This window comes from Pezoporus flaviventris, unplaced genomic scaffold (assembly GCF_033815535.1).
Source record: "Pezoporus flaviventris isolate CSIRO_AGI_PZ_B2104156 unplaced genomic scaffold, CSIRO_AGI_Pfla_v1 ptg000079l, whole genome shotgun sequence".
Classification (NCBI taxonomy): domain Eukaryota; kingdom Metazoa; phylum Chordata; class Aves; order Psittaciformes; family Psittacidae; genus Pezoporus; species Pezoporus flaviventris.
In genome coordinates, this window is record NW_026892627.1 from 4,351,152 (window position 1) to 4,370,793 (window position 19,642).

Consider the following 19,642-nt stretch of genomic DNA (forward strand, 5'->3'; position numbering starts at 1 on the left):
TGGGCATACTTGGGCATTTCTTCTGATCTGGGCTCTTGTTAAAGATATTCTGCAGGTGATCCATTTTTATTTCATTATGGCCATGCTGAGCTGAGTGAGTTTTTCTGTGAGCATATCTATCTCTGAATGATGAGTGCCCATTGCATTCAGAAAAGAGGGTTGGGGACAGGGTCACTGGTGTTCCTAAGAATTCAAGTACTGCTACTCAGACAAGAAAGGTTTCAGTAATATCCCTCAGTGTTTTACTTACACCCCAAAGTGTGAGAGATTTATATGTTTTCCCTATTTACACTGTCAGTGTCCCATTTACTTGCATTTAACTGTGTCATCTTGTCCAGTCAAAATTTGTGTCTCTGCAGAAATTAATGCTATGTCTCAGTTATTCCTGCTTCATTTGGTATGTACTTGATTTGTGCTGCTTCTTAACTTCATTGTGGGCTATGAGAAAGGAAGGGCATGTCTTCTCACACAGTTGCTCTGCAGCATTTTCTACACTTCAGCCAATGAAGAACCAAAATTAGTGGTGGCTTTTTTTCTTCTTCATTTTCCCTCTTCCTCATTAATTCTGAGGTGATGTTAACAAGAAGCAACAATGCTTTCTCAGGTTAGGCACATGCTACTTTTTCATACTGGCAGGAGAGTGTTCTAAGTTCTCTTTCCAGCTTGCCTTCAATAAATTCTGACCACTCTGTTTGCCTCTTAATAAATAGCAAGGTGAAATCTTCCCCAAGAAGTACAGGCACCTTAACTGAGGGACTACCTTACCATATAGCTGAGTTGCTCATGACCATGCTTTATTTTTGTGAGCTGCTGTGCTGCACAGTCTGATGAGGTTGAAGGCACCAAAAGTCTGTCATGTCCCTTCAGTATTACTTCTCATATTCATCAGGGACTGGAACCCAAGCCATATGATTTCTTACTAAGTCAGGACTTTGTATCGTCCTAGTTCACTTCCATTTTGTGCGCTTGGGCTAGGGCCAGTTGGCTGTTCATACCAGGCTTCCACTCTTTTGGCTGTTCTGGGATTCTTTCAGCTGCCTTGTACTGGGAGAAATACTCCCTTCACTACCCCGCTCCAAGGTTCTCAGTCCAAAGCCATGAGCCAACTTGCAATTTCCAACTTAAATGAGTTCAGACATAATCAGGTTTGTTGAAATGCAGGATGATTCATGCCATGTACTTCTATGCCTTGATAACAAACTACTAGCAGGTCTGGAATGATGTCCATAACTGATTTTCCCGGATACCACACTACTGTTACACTTGGAATAGGCACTTCTGTGGGAGTCAGTTCAAGGTTAAGACACCCAGCTTGGGTGATGTAGGTGATCTTGATTAATTTCCCTGAACACAGATATCTGCTACCACTTGAGAGGCTATAGAGTATCTGAGGCATCCACATGGTTCTACCAGTTATGATATAGGATCTATAGAAGATTCATACCTTCTGACTGGGAAGTGAGAAGCCAAGAGGGATACAAGTGGCTTCTAAATTGGCTATGTTACTAATTCAAGCCAGTGGATACGATCATCTTGTCAGCTTAGCCTACAATAGAAACTTCCATTTACACACATGAACAACTCTAGACTTCACTGAAAGTGCAGACTGTCTCTCCATTAACTGCTATGCATGCCTAGGCACTCTGCTCACCTGTAGACACCTACAAATAGCTGAATTTGTGAGCTAAATCTTCCCCGTAGCCATACGTTTACATCTAACATGCAACTTCCACTTGGGTACCTAAACCATGGCAACTCCCTAAATACTTCTTTGAGGTATAATATAATTCTAAACTCCCCAAATATTGCAGCATTGACTATTTCAAAACAGTGAAAGGACTTTGGATTCATCTTAATCTGCTGTGGGAATGTTTTTGAAGTATCATAAAGGTTTAAAGGGTGAAATTTCCTGCTCTGTTTTAGCTTCAGCTTTGCACAGCTCAGAAGCAAGTACAAGATTCAGTGAATTTTCAGTGCTTTCTGGGTTTGCAATCATATTTTTCAAGAAAAAAATGCATTTTATATTATACTATTATAAAAGCTCTCCCTTGTGTTAGTGCCTATCCTCCCTAGATCTCCACATACTCATAAATCATTCTAAAAAGAGCTTATGTTTCCCAGATTGCATCCTGAAGGCCACATCACATTGCAAAAGCTGGCAATAATGCTGTATTTTTCCTTTTTGTGAAGTGAGAGGTCTGTACAGGCTACACTGCCAACTGAGGCATATATGAAGACCTTGCTTGTTAGCATAGCGAAAGTGTGTTTTCTTACTGCAAACTTCCATATCTAAGCAGTAAAGTCATTTACTGCTCAGTTAGATTTGCAGTACATTGTCTTCCTCAATTGTCTGCTATTAAAAGGCCTGTATTTCTTTGTGCATGTGAATGGCATCACATGAGATGTATGGAAGTACCAGAATGTCATATGTATTCTGACATCAGTTGCTCTTAGAGAGGTGGTGATGAAGGTAATTCGATGCAGCCTTTGCATAGGCATGCCAGATTTTAATGTTCTCAGAATAAGGAGAAGCTACAATTAACCCCAGTCATTTTTGGGGAAAGAAAAAGTTGAAATTAATTTGGTGCCTGTATTGCATGTATACATTGCAGTGAAACTTAGTAAATGTGACGAGAGTATTTCTCAATCAATTTGATGTGAGAATTACTTGATTTGGATACAAGAGTAGCATTAATGGCAGTTACCAGAATTTGAGCAAATGGCAGAAAGATAACACAAGGCTGCATGGTGACAGAGTCAAAGAAAACAGAGCCACGTGTCATGACAAACCTGTATGAACTGAAAATAAAGAAAATTCTACTAGCTTGATAGCTATATATTATACCAGTCAGTCCAGTTGCTACAATGTCTGAGCATCTCAGTCTGTATAACTTCAAAACATCTATGCAACTAAAATTAGGTTTAAAGAGCAAAATCAACTTCTTAAAAAAAAGCGCTCAGAATGTGTTCCTAAGAAGAGTTTGCCTACATAAGAGAGCAGGGAGTTGGTCTCAGTGATCCATATGGGTCCCAACTCAAGATATTCTATGATTCTGTGATTCAAGTCTATGATCACAGATAAAAGTAATCAAAGTTTCTTTTTGTCAGTGTTCTATCTGTGAAGTTTGGCAAATGAAACAGAGAGGAGGTTTTTTCTCTGTGACATCTTGTAGCCTCTTTTGATTTAGACAAATGTGTCCTTATGACTTTGATTCTTTGATACAAACACATCCCTTTCCCTCATTTCCACAACACACAATGTTTTCCACTGATCTTGGACCAGCTTTGTCAGCTGCAGGGAGAATTAAGCTGATGGCCAGGTCTTGAGAGAAGGTATATAATTTTGAGCCTCTCTGCTGGAGATACGGATGCTTCAGATTTTGAGTAGCCACCACATTATACAGAAATTCTTCCAGTGAACCTAATAAGAAGAGGCAGTTTAGATACAAAGTTGACAGTTTTTAATGTTTTTCTGCAAATGTTTTAATGCAAATTTCATTTAATCTGAGTGATAAAGAGCATCTCTGGACTTCCAAGAAAATTGATGACAAGAGTTTTCTGAGAATTTAAGATATTATGAAAAATGGTATAATAAAAAAAAAGTATGTGTTTATGTTAAATGCCACTTGAAAAGAATGAATGTTAAGTTGTGAATTTATTTTTCAATGACTGCAAAAACACAGATGCTCCTCAAAATCTTTTATATCAACTCACAGATCACAAGACTGAATTTAATTTCATATAATACTCTGTCTGAAATCATCCCACAAAGCATGAATTCCTACCTCAAGAAGACCTCAGATTCTAGTATTATCTGGTCAATATTGATAATTGGGTATGAATTAACATTTAAAATGGAAACCAATTAGCTGACTTAGAAAGAAATCATAAACAGAGTGCAATGGAACAGGTTACTTTGTTAGATGGCACTGTAAATTATTCTCACAACAAGGTGCAAGGCAAGGATAAATGTGTTTAATTTTTTCTGCTTGGATCCTAGGCACTGTCTCTCAAAATCTATTAAGCTCAAAGTGGCTATGAATCATCACCGAAATGGTCATCCACCATCCATCTAAGCAGATTTCATATTAATCATTCTGAACCCAAAGGATGTCCATTAAGAGCTCCTTCAAATCACTGAATAAATATGAGTATGGGGGTGGACTAGAGGCCTAAAATCGAATTCCACCTCCCACAGTGATTGCTTTCTGAGTAAAGGTGCCCAACAGTTGAAGTATGAGTACTACTGAGGATGCCTGGACAATATAGAGTCAACTGAAAGAGTCAAACCTTCCCTTCGGGACCACCAGGCAGCAGTTAATTCCAGGACTGAGTCCCCTCTCGGTAACCATCTCCTACACCCTGTGTTCTGTAGAAGGTTACCTTCATTGCCGTGACTACAGTAGGTCATCAGACCAGGGTCCTGCTGGAGAGTGAAAATTGAAAAGTCCAGGCATGGTGAAAGGCAGCAACTGGTCAGGCAGTCCTTCCCTACCCCATCTTCCTTTTCGCTAAAACACTGCTCTTGCGAGGTGACTGCACAGCACTCCACAACAAAATCACAGAGGTTAGAGGTGGTCTGATTTCATTCACAACTCCTCTAGTGGTTAGTTATGGTCATTTGTGGCCCAGAGGAAAACAACAGCATTTGCTTGTACTGCAGATATGTGACAAATTTTTGTAACCAGTCAGAACTGGTTCTAGCCTCTCGAGCAGTTGTGTATGATGACAGAATTGTACTGTCGTGATTTCAGAAATCAAACCTCAACATCCTAGTCTGGCAGGTGGTGCAAACCTGTTATCAGGTGGTATGGAACTGCTGCCAAAGACTTCAACAAACAGATTGATTACAGACCCCCTAAGCAGGCTAATTGCAGACCAGCAGAAAAAGAAAATAATGTTACATAAAATAGTGGTGTAATGTAGGCTATATAAGGAAAAGGAAAAATCCACCCAAGCTTCATTTTTGTTTCCCTTGAGCCTTGCAGATTGTTTTGAGTACATCCCTTCCCTACCTTAGGAGGATTAGACAATGATATTGGCATCTTTATAGAGAATCATAGAATAGTTAGGGTTGGAAAGGACCTTAAGATCATCTAGTTCCAACCCCCCTGCCATGGGCAGGGACACCTCACACTAAACCATCTCACCCAAGGACTTGTCCAACCTGGTTTTGAACACCGCCAGGGATGGAGCATTCACAGCTTCCCTGGGCAACCCATTCCAGTGCCTCACCACCCTAACAGGAAAGAATTTCCTCCTTATATCCAATTTAAACTTCCCCTATTTAAGTTTTAATCCATTACCCCTTGTCCTATCACTACAGTCCCTAATGAAGAGTCCCTCCCCAGCATCCCCTTCAGATACTGGAAGGCTGCTATGAGGTCTCCACGCAGCCTTCTCCTCTCCAGGCTGAACAGCCCCAACTTTCTCAGCCTGTCTTCATACAGGAGGTGCTCCAGTCCCCTGATCATCCTCGTGGCCCTTCTCTGGATTTGTTCCAACAGTTCCATGTCCTTTTTATGTTGAGGACACCAGAACTGCACACAGTACTCCAGGTGAGGTCTCATGAGAGCAGAGTAGAGGGGCAGGATCACCTCCTTTGACCTGCTGGTCACGCTCCTTTTGATGCAGCCCAGGACACAGTTGGCTTCCTGGGCTGCAAGCGCACACTTCTGGCTCATGTTCATTTTCTCATCGACCAGCACCCCCAAGTCCTTCTCTGCAGGGCTGCTCTGAATCTCTTCTCTGCCCAACCTGTAGCTGTGCCTGGGATTGCTTGGTTCAATTTTTATTCTAATGGTAACATGACCATCTTTGACCTGAGAGGTTAACTCTACTGGGATCCTTGTAAATCCATACCAATAGGGTGAGAAGTCATGTAGGATATATGTATAGTTGCTCAGCAATGTACTTTGTTTACAAGAAATAAAGATTCACTCCTGTCTCTCTGAGAGTATTAGCATTTTAATCTGCCTATCCCCAGGTCTGTCAGTCCAGGGGTCTCTGTATTTAGGCTGTTTTGTTTCTTTGCTTCCATTCAGGACTGCAATTAAGCCTTCCAAGGATCTTGACCTATGGACTTCTTCAGAGCATTTAGTGTTCCTCCTCCCTTGAGCATTTAGTGTTCCTCCCTAACCCTTTGGAAAGCTTTCAAGGTATCATGTAAGGCATCACCTTATGTTGGTGTAAGTTCTTTTATGTAATGGATGGGATTTATCTCCCTAGGATTATATATCTAATACATGCACATGCACAGTTCAGCTCATCATCTTCATTTATAGGCAGTGATTCACTCAAATATGGGTAGATTTCAAATGACCTATTTTAGTTGTCTCTTTTTGATGAACTGCTGCCAATGCCTTACAGCCTTTCCTATGTATCTGATACAGAGAGATCCGGTCTTCAGAAACTTCATGGAAGTGTTTTATGCTGTAGAGTCAGACACAGTGTCTTGATATTTGAAGTCCACATAGCCAGTTCCCTTTTGCTGATCTGGACATTCCTTGAAAGTCCCTCTTACTCATCTGTAGCTTACAATAAGACAGAATAAATCTTCATCAACTTTTCTACAGTTTGCACTGCTGTTCAGAAGCAAAGATGCTTGATGTTTAAAGTTATTTTCCACTTACCTGCAAACTGCAGCCCAAGGATCTGAAACATAGCACAAAGGCGCTTAAGTGTAGTTGGAACCTGATGAATTTATCACTGAAACCTCTTTTCATAGCAGAAAAATCAGTCCTTTTAAAAGACCATTGACATCTATATAAACCTTTTTCATTTATTTCATTTACCTTTGGATCAGGTTTTCTGGGACTAAAATGTTGCATATGACCAAAGCAAGAACTTAATTTGGGTTATGTAGTCACAGTCTACTGAACACTGTGATTATTCTGTAGTCAGAGAGTACCTGTTGTCCTCTTGCCCCTCACTTGTTAACATTTTCTTGTGAGGGATTCTCTGGGGACAGAGTATGGCAGGGCCCCAGTAGTCTACTTCCAGCTTCTATTACCATGACAGCTCATTTAATCCTACTCTTTTTATCAGACCCTTCCTTTCTACCTACATTACTAGTATTATATTTCAGCATTAAGTCAAAAAGCCCCAAGTGAATGGGCCCCTTTGTTCTAAGCACAGTGTAAATGAATCAAGCTCTCTTCCTCTCTGCTAATAAGACATGACATTTCTTTCAAAACCTGCTTTTTAATGTTGCTAAAGGCTCTTTCTTCAGCTAATTTCTAATTGATGGCTGCAAGAAATTAGCCATCAGCCAGCGCCTAGCATAAGTAGTAGCAATACAAAGTTGATGTCTATTTTATCAAAAGCAGACCTATGCCTGTAGTAAATCTGATTTGACCACATGTTCAGAAACTGATTATTCACAGTATGCAAAGTGCAAAGAGCTAAAAAGAATTATTCTGAGAGGCTAACTTTGCAAGAAAAAGACAGGCCAAGGGTCAACGCAGAGAGCTGAGTGCTGTGCTCAGTAGCACTTTGCCATATCAACAACCAAAGTTACATGGAGATGAAGGTTATAATTTGTATTCCTGAGGCTCTTTGTTAAGCTTTAACCACTGACAATAGCCTGTACCATCTTTGGGCTATTACAGGCAAATGCTGTTAATTTCAGGTGATAGGCGTGCTGATGCTGACTCTAGGATATAGTACTGACTCTACAGATGCTTAATGGATAGACCTAGTTAAGCTAACATTTCTGAGTTCAATTGTAAGAGATAAATTTGAGCTTAACCTTTTCTGCTTGCCCTCTGGTCACATCCTAATTGCAGTGAATTATTCTGTCATTAAGGAATGCTTTGCACTCACCCTTGTCTTAAGTGCAGTCTGTTTCCATGTTCCCAGTACATTAGGAATGGCTCCAGCAGTACAAGCATTTTTGTTACTACTTTTTATCCTTTCTCAAAGCTTGTAAGCAAACCATATCATGAAAGCCATTCAGACAACTGCTTATTTAGGCTGGCGTCTTTATCTCCAGATGACTGTTTCTGACTTGATTGGTTTGAAGCACAAATGGTAAATCTAATCTGGCTTCACTGGCTGAATAAGTATCTGTTCACACCAGTTGCTCAGAAAATCTTTCCTATAAGGGCGATGAGGCACTGGCACAGGTTGCCCAGAGAAGCTGTGGGGGCCCCATTTGAGCAACCTGATCTGGTGGAAGGTGTCCCTGCCCATGGCAGGGGGGTTGGGACTAGATGATCTTTAAGGTCCCTTCCAACTCTAACCATTCTGTGATTCTATGATAAGTATCCCTTTGCCACTGAAGGTAGAACCATAATGGGTTTGAAAATAGTGGGCAACCAGGAAAGTGCAACACCATGACACATCTTTACACTGTTTCTCACGTTTCAAGAAGAGGGTTCAATGAGCCAGTGAGGTCATTGGATTAGACAGTGAAAGTCAACATTCCAGGCTGGCTTCTACTGTAGTCATATATGACTGTGTCAGCCCATCCTGACTGTGGCTATCTCATTTAACTCATTTTATAAACTGAGTCATCTTGTACCTAGTACTTCATAATGAGAAGCTCTTCCAGAAATCCCGTGCACTATTGTTTACAATTATTCTTATCCTTATCTCAAATTCATTTATGCTCCTGGAAGTGCTGTATTTTAATTTTAATTCCTCTTTCACTGGATATTCACTCTTCCCCTTCTCCATGCAAGCAGTCCTATTCCCTCATAAACTTTATTTTACCAGGGTCTGCTTCACCCCTGTGAAATGTAAAAATCACTATTTTATATTGAAACAATTGATTCAAAATCAAAAGAAAGTGTATGTGGCACTCTTCTCACCTTACTATAAACATCTGCATCTACTTGTCTTGAATGTCAGATCAAGCAGCACAGATCACACGTAGTTGAGAAAATAATCAAAGAAAGAAATCCTCAGGTCCAATTTGCCCAGTCTGTGCCTTCTAGAAGGGCTCTGATTGATAGAAAAGCCACATTTCCACATTTAGGACTCCCCTGAGAAGGCACCAAAGAGGGCAATTGCAAAACTGTTTTCCAGTGTATGGAGTGTATTTCATGGACAAAGCTGGTAATCAGAGGGCACTGTTTGGTGCCAGATCACAGCACTTCAGAGGTTTTAAGTAGTTATGCTGCAGACTATGGGTCTAAGTCCCTGAAGGCCCACCAAGACCTGAGATGATAGAAACCATCTGAGAGGAGTGCAGATCCCCCCTTCCCATGACCTCCTTGTGAACTGTTGTGTGGTTTAACCATCAGGGTATTTTCCTGTTCACCTAGGACGCCTAATACTGAGTGTGTGTGGTTTGGTGGGAAATACCTCTGTACTAGAGCTCATCAACTCATTTGAGCATCCATTAAACAGCATGTTGGAGCTGTTCTGAAGTGGGGTTGGGTGTTCCTTATGTTTTGAGTAGCCCTCACACTGCACCTGAAGACAAGAACCAGGTTTTACAAGAAATGGAGAAAAGCAGTGGCTGTAGAGCTTCAGACAATTCTATTTAACGGCATCTTCCCTGCAGTCCTGGTGGTGATTGCATATACACCCAGGATGGCTTTGCTCTACCTCGGTCAGGTGCTGGTAGCTGAGAAGCTGTGTCAGCATGTTTCACACAGGCTGTGTAAGCTCATCCCAGGCCTTGTACAGCTGCTACGGTAGCTGAACCACATCAAGGTCTACTCTACAACAACATCACTGCTATTAATACCCAAGCATTAGCCTGCTGGTGGTAAAATGGGAATAAGAGCACTCCTTTACTTTTGAGGGATGCTCTGAAGATAAGTACATTAAAGACTGAAAAACATTCAGGATAAGATATCAATATTGTTTAAATTTAGCTAAATTTATAATTCAGACATCTAAAACAGAGCTAGTTGTCTAGACTCACTTTAAAACTAATGAAAGGAAATAGCTATTTTTCATCTGACCACAGTATCTGGCCTACCTGGGACATCTACTTTAGGAAGAGATGAATCATGCTCTTCAATCATATTGGTTGGTGCTCTGTTGGTCAGGAAGTCAGGAAGCTGTGGGTCAGTAGCTGAGGTATCATGTCTATTTTGTATTATTTATAACCCCACCTTCTAATGTGGTTTTAGAAAAGGAGATCTGGCTAGATATACAGGTTACATGTAAAAATACTCTTTTTTTTAAAAGTGCATTGGATTCCAGGTTGGCAGCAGAATGTCAACGTCCTTTCCAAGTGCGATAAGTATAATTACCCATTGGCTGTCCAGGAAGCTGGACCCAGATTCATCTCAACTGATTTTGTAAGCTTACCTCGTTGCCTAGGTTAGGGGTCTCAATTGATCTTGCCAAAAAAAAAAAAAAAAAGAAAGGTATCCAGAGATTGTTCTAAATGTTTCATTCCAGATTCTGACTTTGAATCTTCTCTGCCAGTGATTTGGCAGGAATTGGTTACAGCCTGTGTTAGGAGTATATCAAGCCTTCCCTCGCATTGTGTGTAGGCTAGGATTCCTGTCACTTGCCTTTCTTTTGCTTATATACATATATATTTGAGCCAGGGTTCCTGGCCTCACTCTATGGTCCATGAAAAAAAAAACAAAAAAGAAAAAAGGCATTTCAAGATTTATCTGGCCTATTTGTAGCCATGTGCTTGAGGATAACCTGTTGACTGTAGAAGTAGCTCTCCACTGCCTGTAGAAAATGCTCACAGGGATTAGGTCAGGTCTGTCTGTGTTGTAGACTCAAATGTTTAGTTAAATGATATGTGATTATTCATATACAAGGGACACAGAGGCAACTATAGTCCCTGTGATAGGTCACTCTAAGACCTCCATCAGGTACATCCATCTTGAGGGCTTGATCCAGTTGCATGAGCTTAGACATTTATTGCCATTTGAAATGCCCTGGACTATTTAAGAGGTGAGATATGAGACATATGAGATATGGGAAACCCATGCTGTTCCCAGAGTGCAGTACCCAAGAGAATATCAAGTGAATGCCCTTTTTTAGGCAGCTGAATCAAGCCCTGCATGTTTCAGTGTTTACACATACCACCATTTGTCTCAATGCTGTCTAGTGCCCTTTACAGAGAACCCCTGTGTATTCTAAGTGGTCATGTTCTTTTCTTTTGTTTTTTCACCAGGTCCGTTCTGCTGCCAGGAAAAGATGGCACCGCTGGCAAGACCATCACTCCCTCCGAGTGCGTGTGGCACGTGCCATGTCTATCCCCACCTCTCCAACACGAATCAGCTTCCATAGCATCAAACAGACCGCAGCCGTGTGATAAGCCCTCACATACGCGTGCACCTGGTGGCCTTCAGGGTTCTTCTTTCTTCACTCTTCCGAAGCCCCTTTCTTCAAACTTTCTTCCTTTATTCTTCACTGATCTCTTTTGCAATGAGGTGCCCATCATATTTCTGTGGACTCTCGTCTCCTGTATTTATGATGCTGCTCTAAGGCAACCAGGCAAAGGCCTCCTGAAGTAAGTGGTGGCGAAGCAGTTTCAAAGAAGAAAGAGATTCAACACTGACTGCACCTTGTGGAAGTTTGCAGTACAAAGTCTAAAACAGCACACTGGCTGGAACAACACTTTCTTTTTCACCTTTTGTTTGTTTGTTTGTTTGTTTTTCCCTTCTGTATTGTGGTGAACAAGAACTGTTTTTAAAATACTGCCCATCTCACCCTCTACATTGTATTCCAAATGATTTCAACAGTTTTGTGTATAGATAGCCCATGCCTTTCTTGTTCCTTTGTAAAAATTACTTCTCTGCAAAACTGTCATTTAAGAACATGTGGCAGCAAGAAAAAGAGCATCTGCAAGGCAGTGTGAAAAACCCAAGTTTATCTACCTTCCTCATTTCTCCCTTTGAAAGACAGGGAGTTGTCCAGGGCATCACTGGATTGTTTAACACAGGGCACTTTGCCTTGCAAGAACCATGCTCTATTCATACAGAGAATTTCAAAAAGGACAGCAATATCTCTAGTTAGCTCTATAAAATATTTTTTTCCTCTTAGCCATGTGCTTTCAACACAATGTAAGCAGTCTTTGGATAGTCTTTGTGTTTTTTCAGCTAAGGGGATTGGGGTGGGGAAGGACAACAGAACATGTTTTCTGGGTTTTAAAAATATAAAAGGGAAGCGCTGTAAAAATAATGAGGAGAGGAAGTTTGCATTATGAGGATAGTGCTACATGCTGCACCAAGATTATCTATTGAGCATTTTGAAGTAGAGCAGATGTATCTACTAGGCTTTTTATGTGATGTTCAAAAATACTGTATATTTTCAGTAATAAACACTACTCTGGGTTGGTTTCAATAAAATAAGGTATCATTTTCTTTACTCTAGAAAGGAAGAGGAGACCTATCTTGAGAATGGTTTTGTTTCTAAGATGAGGGAAAGAAATCCTGTGTGATAGTGAGCCAAGAACAATTTGATGATAAAATCTGAGCAAGAGGGGATGCCTCCTTTCTCATCTCATGGTGTTACACTGAGTCTCTGTCCCTCTGTGCTCCACTTCTCTCCACTGGGTTTTGCAACAGCAGAAAAAAAAACCAAGTTGTGTAATATACTCTCCATCACCTGTATCTTACAAGTGATGGAGTAATTTGCTCTTTCCCCTTTAGCATGCTTATTCTGAATTTTATTCACATGTTTTAGAGGACTTTGCAGCACAAGGTGGATTTAAACTTTCAGATCTAAACTGATTTCTCACTAGCTTTTAGAAGGAGTATGTAAGGCTGGAAAATATCTTGGAAAACACTGATGTTAATGCCCTGATTTTGGAGGCATCCTGTCCTAATAGCTCAATCACATTCAGCTTTGAGCTGATTGACAATGCACAGCAAACTTCATAGAATGATAAGATCCTAGAATGGTTTGTGTTAGAAGGGACCTTAAAGCTCATCCAGTTCCAACCCCCTGCCATGGGCAGGGACACCTTCCACTAGACCACGTTGCTCAAAGCTCAAAAAATCCAATCTAAGCCATTCTTCCTAAACAAATTAAAATTTTGTAATGTTTGCCCCTCCTAACTCTCATTTGGATTTATGTGCCTCAGTGAGGTAACTGAGGGAGAAGAGATTGGAGATTCTGTCTAGTTAGACCTATCATCTCTGCCAAGGAGGAGCAGGGAAAAGTCTTCACATAGAAGTGAATGGCGTGCATGTGGCACGCCAACTAGCATGATAGATCCCAGTGTGGCGGAGATAACAACTAAGACTGGAATTGTGCCTGCCTATGCCATTCACTGCTGTCAATGCCCTTAGTTCTGCAAAGTGATGCAAACCTTCAGCTGGGAAACAAAAGTGCCTGATGAGAGAGGACTGTGTCAGTGCTTTTATTCATTTTGTATGCATCACCATAGGGATGCACAGTCTCGTGGCATTTGTGTTTGAAGGGGCAGATATGCATATATACAGGTTAGAAATGTGTGGATTGAGTACCTCTGCATTTGCTCCGTCTCTAGGTCAGTCTGAAATGAAAAAGGGATTTGCAATACAACAGAAGTTGCAGATTATTGTTGCTACCAGCAGTGTAATTTCACAAAAAATAAAGTCCTTTTTCCTATTGGTATTGTCCAAAGCAGAGATTTGCAGTCCTTCCAGGATTGGACCCTGTTTCAAGCCATTATGGTGGGCATAGAGCATTAATGAAATACTGCTTATGTTAATGCTGAAGTGATTGCCATTCTAACACATGCACTACCCCTGTTTGTTTTGCCATGGAAGTTTTCTGAAGTCTGTCAGGCCTGAGGTACTGGCAGCCACAGCATATTTTTCCTAGGGCACTGTGATAGAAATCAAGTTTGAATTTCTACTATCAGCTTTATAAAAGCAAGATTTCAGACCATCCCCAAAAAAGCAATAAAAAATTATTTTAAGGGCAGCTTTACTTTTTTGTCAGAGAGTGCAGAGCAGATAGGTGGATGATAGAGATATAGACAGGTGTAATTCTGAAAGCAGCATATCTTGGGGGGTCATAAAAGCCAGGATTTAAGAAAAAAAGCTGAGGGTTTCCTATCTGAGATTGGACACATGAGGCTTGACATATTATATAGAGAGAACTCTAGCTTTTCTGCACATGGCTGCCCTGTAGACAACCTAGGACTGGCTTGTAGGCTGCCTAACCAGTGGGCACCCTACCCTCTGGTCAGAACAAGAAATGAAATATGTGTGTTCTGGAGCTCATGTTCTGATCCCTCTGGAGTCACAAGCTGCGGCACGTGTCAGTGAGCTCTCTTCATTTGCAGGTTGGTCACCATCAGCCTGTTTTCTAGTCCCTGGAAGGATTCCTTACCTTTGAAGTCCTGAGAAAGACTCTTACTGGTATGAGTAAAATAGATGTCAGGCTCACACTTGCCCTCTCAGTGTCCCTTTCTCATTCCAGATAAAAAGGCAATTCCTATCTTTCTGTCTTCCACAACAAGGACCACGCAGACCTTACAGCAATCAAGTTCTGATGAAAGCTGCCATAGAAACGGAGTGGAAAGTAGTCTCCAAGGAAATAGTGCTTTGAACACTGTTTCCCCCAATCTATCAAGTGACCAATATTACCTTATTGCTTCCTTAAATTTACTTGTCTGCCTGTATCCTTCGTTTGGTTTTATTAGGTGCAGTAAGATCCTACTCAGTACCATAACTATGAGTTAATATAGCTCACGTTAGCAATGAGAACAACCTGCCCTTCACATTTCAGGGCTGAAAAGCTAAGATCCATCCTCAGTTTTCCTCACTGCTGTGGGCATGCACCCAGCCTTGAAGTACAAGTGCAGTACAGCAACACTTCCACTGGACTGGTTCCTTTCCCCTGCGGTGGAGTTTGGTTTTTTTTCTCAGGAGACACAAAACACAACTTTGTGGGCACAAGCTGCATCTGCCCTTGGAGTGCATAGCCAGAGTGACCCACTATTATCTTTGTGCTATGCAGCCTGCCCTTTGTCAGATGACACTTTGCTAATACTGTAGGGAAGGGGTCATCTTAGTCACATCTCTCCAGCAGTAGTCCTAATACCAAGCCCTGTGGAATGCCACTGCTCTCCACCTAGACATTGAGAGACATTGAGCCATTGACCAAAGCTCTTTGAGTGTGACTATCCAGCCAAATCCTTATCTACCAAGGCCATCCATCAAATCCATGTCTCTCCAGCTTAGAGATGAGGATGTCATGAGGAACAATGCCAAATGCTTTGCAGAAGTCCAGGTAGGTGCAGGTGAGGACCAACTGGCTGAGGAGCAGTCATCTGGAAGAGAACCCAGGGACCTTGGTGGATCCTGAAATGAAGGCAAGCCAGCCGCTGGCCTGACAATGAAGATGGATAACAGCAGTCTGGGCTGTTTTGAGGGAAGTGATTACTCCCCTTGCTTTGCACTCATTAGGCCATATCTAGATGCTGTGCCCAGTTTGGGTCACCCAGTACAAGAAGACATTAATAAACTAAAGCAGTGTCAGCCCCAGGCCACAAAGAGGCTCAGGTCTAGAGCACTTGCCTTGTGCACATAAAGCCAGAGCAACTGCTTAAGCACAGGGAGGAGGAGACCCAACAACAGCCTGGCAGTACCTACAAGGAGATCACTGAGGTGACAGACCAAGGCTTTTCACAATGATGCATGGCAGGAGGACAAGAGATAACAGACTTAGACTGAAACAAGAAAGGACCAAATCAGGTGTAATGAGAAAGTTTTTCCTCAGAAGAACAGTTAAGCAATGGGACAGGTTTTCCAGGGAGGGTGTTCAATCTTCATCTCCAGAGATTTTGCAAGACCCAGCTGGATAAAGTCCTGAGCAACTTGGTGTGCAGTCATAGCATATGATATGGAAATATGATCATGCCTCCTACCTTCAAAAAAGGCTTCTTCATGTGGTTTCTCCTGGGAGGGATGCAAAGATGAAGTCACATTTCTTTGCACAAAACTATCTCCTTTACATTTTAATACCTTTTAAAGCCTTATGTCCCTTTCAACAAAAGTTTTTGGATCAGCAGGAAAAGTCTCAGCTATGCCAGGAAAATGGTTGTGGGTATGATGGACTGACAGCCTCTCTCTCTGTGTGCATGTGTGTTTATGTACCAGTGTATGCACATGTACATACACATCCAACTGTCTATGTATGTGTGAATGTATGTCTCTGTGTGTGAAGAAAACTGGTCAAGTTCATTCTGATTTGTAGCATATTATGTAGGAAGAAAACAAGACTTCATGTGTTCAGTGAATCATTATGGAAATGAACAACTATGAACACTTAAGTACTTGAAATAGAACTCATAAAAGGTCTTCCAGGAAAATGTAGTGCTGAGTGTTGCAGATAATGCATGTGCCAACTGACATCTGAGAGCAAGTATAAGCTTGTTGTGGATCTGGACTAATTGCTTCCTTCTGACACAATTAAAATCTTTTCTCACTCCTCCTTTGCAATAAATCCCCAGTCCCAGCTTGCAGCAGAGACAACATGTTGCCTCATCCTGACTACTCCCTGTGGGAGTCAGTGATGCTGAACTTCATTTCTTTGGATATGGGGATATCAGCTCAGGGATTTTTGGGTGCCATCACATGACATGTACCACCAGTTGATCAGGCCCAGTCATCAGGGGATTATGAAAGGCAGGTCCTGCTTGACTAACCTGATCTCCTTCTATGACAAGGTGACCTGCTCAGGGGATGAGGCCGTGGATGTTGTCTTTACCTCAATTTAAGCAGAGCTTTTGACACCGTTTCCCAATGCATTCTCCTAGAGAAACTGGCTGCTCATAGCTTGGGTGGGCTTATGCTTTGCTGGGTGAAAAACTGGCTGGATGGCCAAACCCAAAGGGTGGTGGTGACTGGATTTAAATCCTGTTAGTGGTGTTTCTCAGGGCTCAGTACTGGGACCAGTTCTATTAATGTCTTGATCAATGGTCTGGACAAGGGAGGCAAGAGACCTAGACATGAGACCTAGACACAAGACCTAGAGCACCCATGCACTGGAAGAAGGGAGGATGTGCCTCCAGGGCTTGGAGGAGAGTATGGCTTAAGGGCCAGAGAGAAAAATGGAACCTGACTTTATGGCCAGCTGAAAGTCTAATTTCAGGTGAGAGTCACTAGAAGGAACACAGCGAATAGTCAATGTTGACTGGAAAACTCTTCCCAGTGTGGGCAAAAGCTCAAGGGAGTCCAAGGAGAGTGCACAAAGATGGCTATCTTCATGGCACCTTGAAGGAGTCTGCCTGACATGAGCTCAGAGCTGGCTGGAGGACAGGAACGGCACAGCCCTGAACAATATGGCGTGTAGTACAGAGCTCCAACTGCCAGCAGTGTTCATCACCTTGGCTACATATCACACCACTGATAATGTGCTCTGCCATGTAAGGTGGTGCACACATATAAATGGGTCTTGGGTTGGAAACGTGTTTTGGTGCTGGGGCTGAGCCACTCAGAAAAGTGTGGGGCAGGAGGATGGGCAGAGAGGAGTTGCAAAGGAATGTAGACAGCTTCCGATCACCCTGGTCTTTGGTCAGCCTCACTTTTTCTGCAGTGTTGGTACCTACTTCTGCGGCAGACAGCCGTGACAAGGCTTTCCTTTTAGTACATGGGAGAAACAAAGCACTTTTGGGATTACAACCCTCTGAGTTCGCTGCCCAGAAAATGGTATTTCCCTCTTTGGAAAGGATATTGTAGGTTCATGAGTGTGAAGGTTTCACATAGATCCTTCAAATGTTCATAGAGTAGTTCACTTTATTCCCTTTCTCATTTAATGCCATAGAGCTGTGTCCTGGGTTCAGCAGTAGCAGTCATGTTTCTCCTCCTTGGTAGCTGGTGCAGTGCAGTGTTTTGACTTTCAGCTCGGGAACAGAGCTGATAGCGATGTTTTGGTTTGGCCAAGGACTTTGTGAGCCTCATGCTCTGCCAGGGAGGAGGGGAAGCCAGGAGGAAGCAGAGACAGGACACCTGACCCAAACTGACCAAAGAGCTATTCCATACCACAGCACGTCATGCCCAGGATGTAACTGGGAGTTAGCCGGAAGGGCTGGGAGACTGCAGGGTTGGAGGAGGTATCGGTCGGAGCTTGGTCGGGCTGGGGGGGGGGGCGAGTTATCGGTCGGCTAGTGGTGAGGTGTTGTATTCTCTTCCCTTGTTATTTCCTTTACCATTATTATCATTGGTGGTAGCAGTAGTGATTTGTGTTATACCTTAGTTACTAAACTGTTCTTATCTCAACCCGTGGGAGTTGCATTCTTTTCGATTCTCCTCTCCGTCCCTCCGAGAGCAGGGGGAGGGAAAGAAAGGGGGGGAAGTGAGCGAACGAATTACCTGACTGGGTTTAAACCACGACAAGCTGGAAGATAACAAGCATCTCAGAAGAAACTTTTGTAAAAGAAATAGACCATATCTTGAAGTTGTGGACTGATGGCAAAATATGTAGTTAAAAACATGCATCATCTGGGTAGTCCTGTTGGATTCTACATTGGTTTCTTAAGTTTCTCCACTTGCTAATAAGTGTCATAGAAAGAAAGCATTTCTGCTAAGTTTAATTACCATAGAGCAGCATTACAGTGACCTTAAGCTATGAGAAGCCAAAGTTTTTAAAAAGGACTCATAAAACTTTAATGAGTTTCCTAGATGCTAACAAATGAGACAGCTTCCAAGAAGGCGATGTGAGCTCTGCAGTCTCCAAAGGCTATGGAATGAACCCTCTGACCCTTTTGACACATCTTTCCTCTGTGCTTCCAGGCTGCAAGGGGTCATGTCAAAGACTGAACCAATTAATTGCACTCTGGATATTGGCATATGTCAAATGAGTGATTCAGTATTCTGGGGTGGAAAAATGACAAATTATAAAGCTGCTGGCAAAGTCATAAGAAACAGCATCAGGACCCTGCAGGGATGCTTTCCTCAGGGTCCAACATTATTGTGTTTATTGGCACGGTGAGCTGCCCAATGCAGACTGAGCAGGGAATAGTGGTTAACCTGGGTCATCCCAACCCTCACCAGTCACATCCAGCCTGAAAGCACGTTTAGAAAGTAGAAATTCTGAATGTCCTTCAGTTGGCTTGTCCATGATGTAGCAGTTGACTCATTTTGACCTTGGGGATGCTTACTGATAGCTGTTTTACAGCTCAGCAGTTCAGCCAGAGGCCAACTGATCAGCTGCCAGGTCAACTCGTGGGTCCTGACTGATCACTTTGATGTCCGAAACAGAAATTGCTTCTTCCCCTAGTACAAGGGTGAAGCAACATCTAAGCCTCACCCTTGTACTCAGGAGCAGTATGCAATCAAAGTAATGCAAGCCACAAGGTCAACACAACTGCTTGTTTGTGAGATCTGGTGATTGCCATGGTTTTATATCTCCCAGGGATTTCTGCAAGTCTCCTTGCCCAGCAACCAGATGGAGATTGGCCTCAATTCTGTAAATCATAGAATTATAGAAGAGTTTGAATTGGAAAGGACCTTTAAAGGTCATCTAGTCCAACCACCCCACAATGAATAGGGACATCTTCAGCTAGATCAGGTTGCTCAGAGTTGTGAGCAGGTACCTGCGTGCAAGTATTTCAGATAAGTCATCAGGTGTAGGGCAGCCTTTCTTTAACAAAAGTATCGTATAAGCTTTTGGGGAAAAAAAAACAACCCAGCCAACCAACCACAAATCTAGTCACCCTATGCTGTTTTGCCACAGTAACAACTCGAGTGAAAGCTGAAGTTCACTTTGAATATCTAGT

At 42.3% G+C, this 19,642-nt stretch overlaps 1 protein-coding gene across 3 annotated transcripts in view; it reads left to right on the forward strand.

Annotated features, from left to right (window-relative positions):
• CRHR2 (corticotropin releasing hormone receptor 2) overlaps window positions 1–12,303 on the forward strand; it is a 152,259-nt gene extending 139,956 nt beyond the window's left edge. For all 3 annotated transcript variants that reach the window (XM_061474285.1, XM_061474287.1, XM_061474288.1), the window contains one exon: window positions 11,099–12,303. In XM_061474285.1, coding sequence (XP_061330269.1) covers window positions 11,099–11,239 — 141 coding nt within the window. In that variant the 3' untranslated portion in view covers window positions 11,240–12,303. The remainder of the gene's footprint in view (window positions 1–11,098) is intronic.
• Window positions 12,304–19,642: the final 7,339 nt, after the last annotated feature.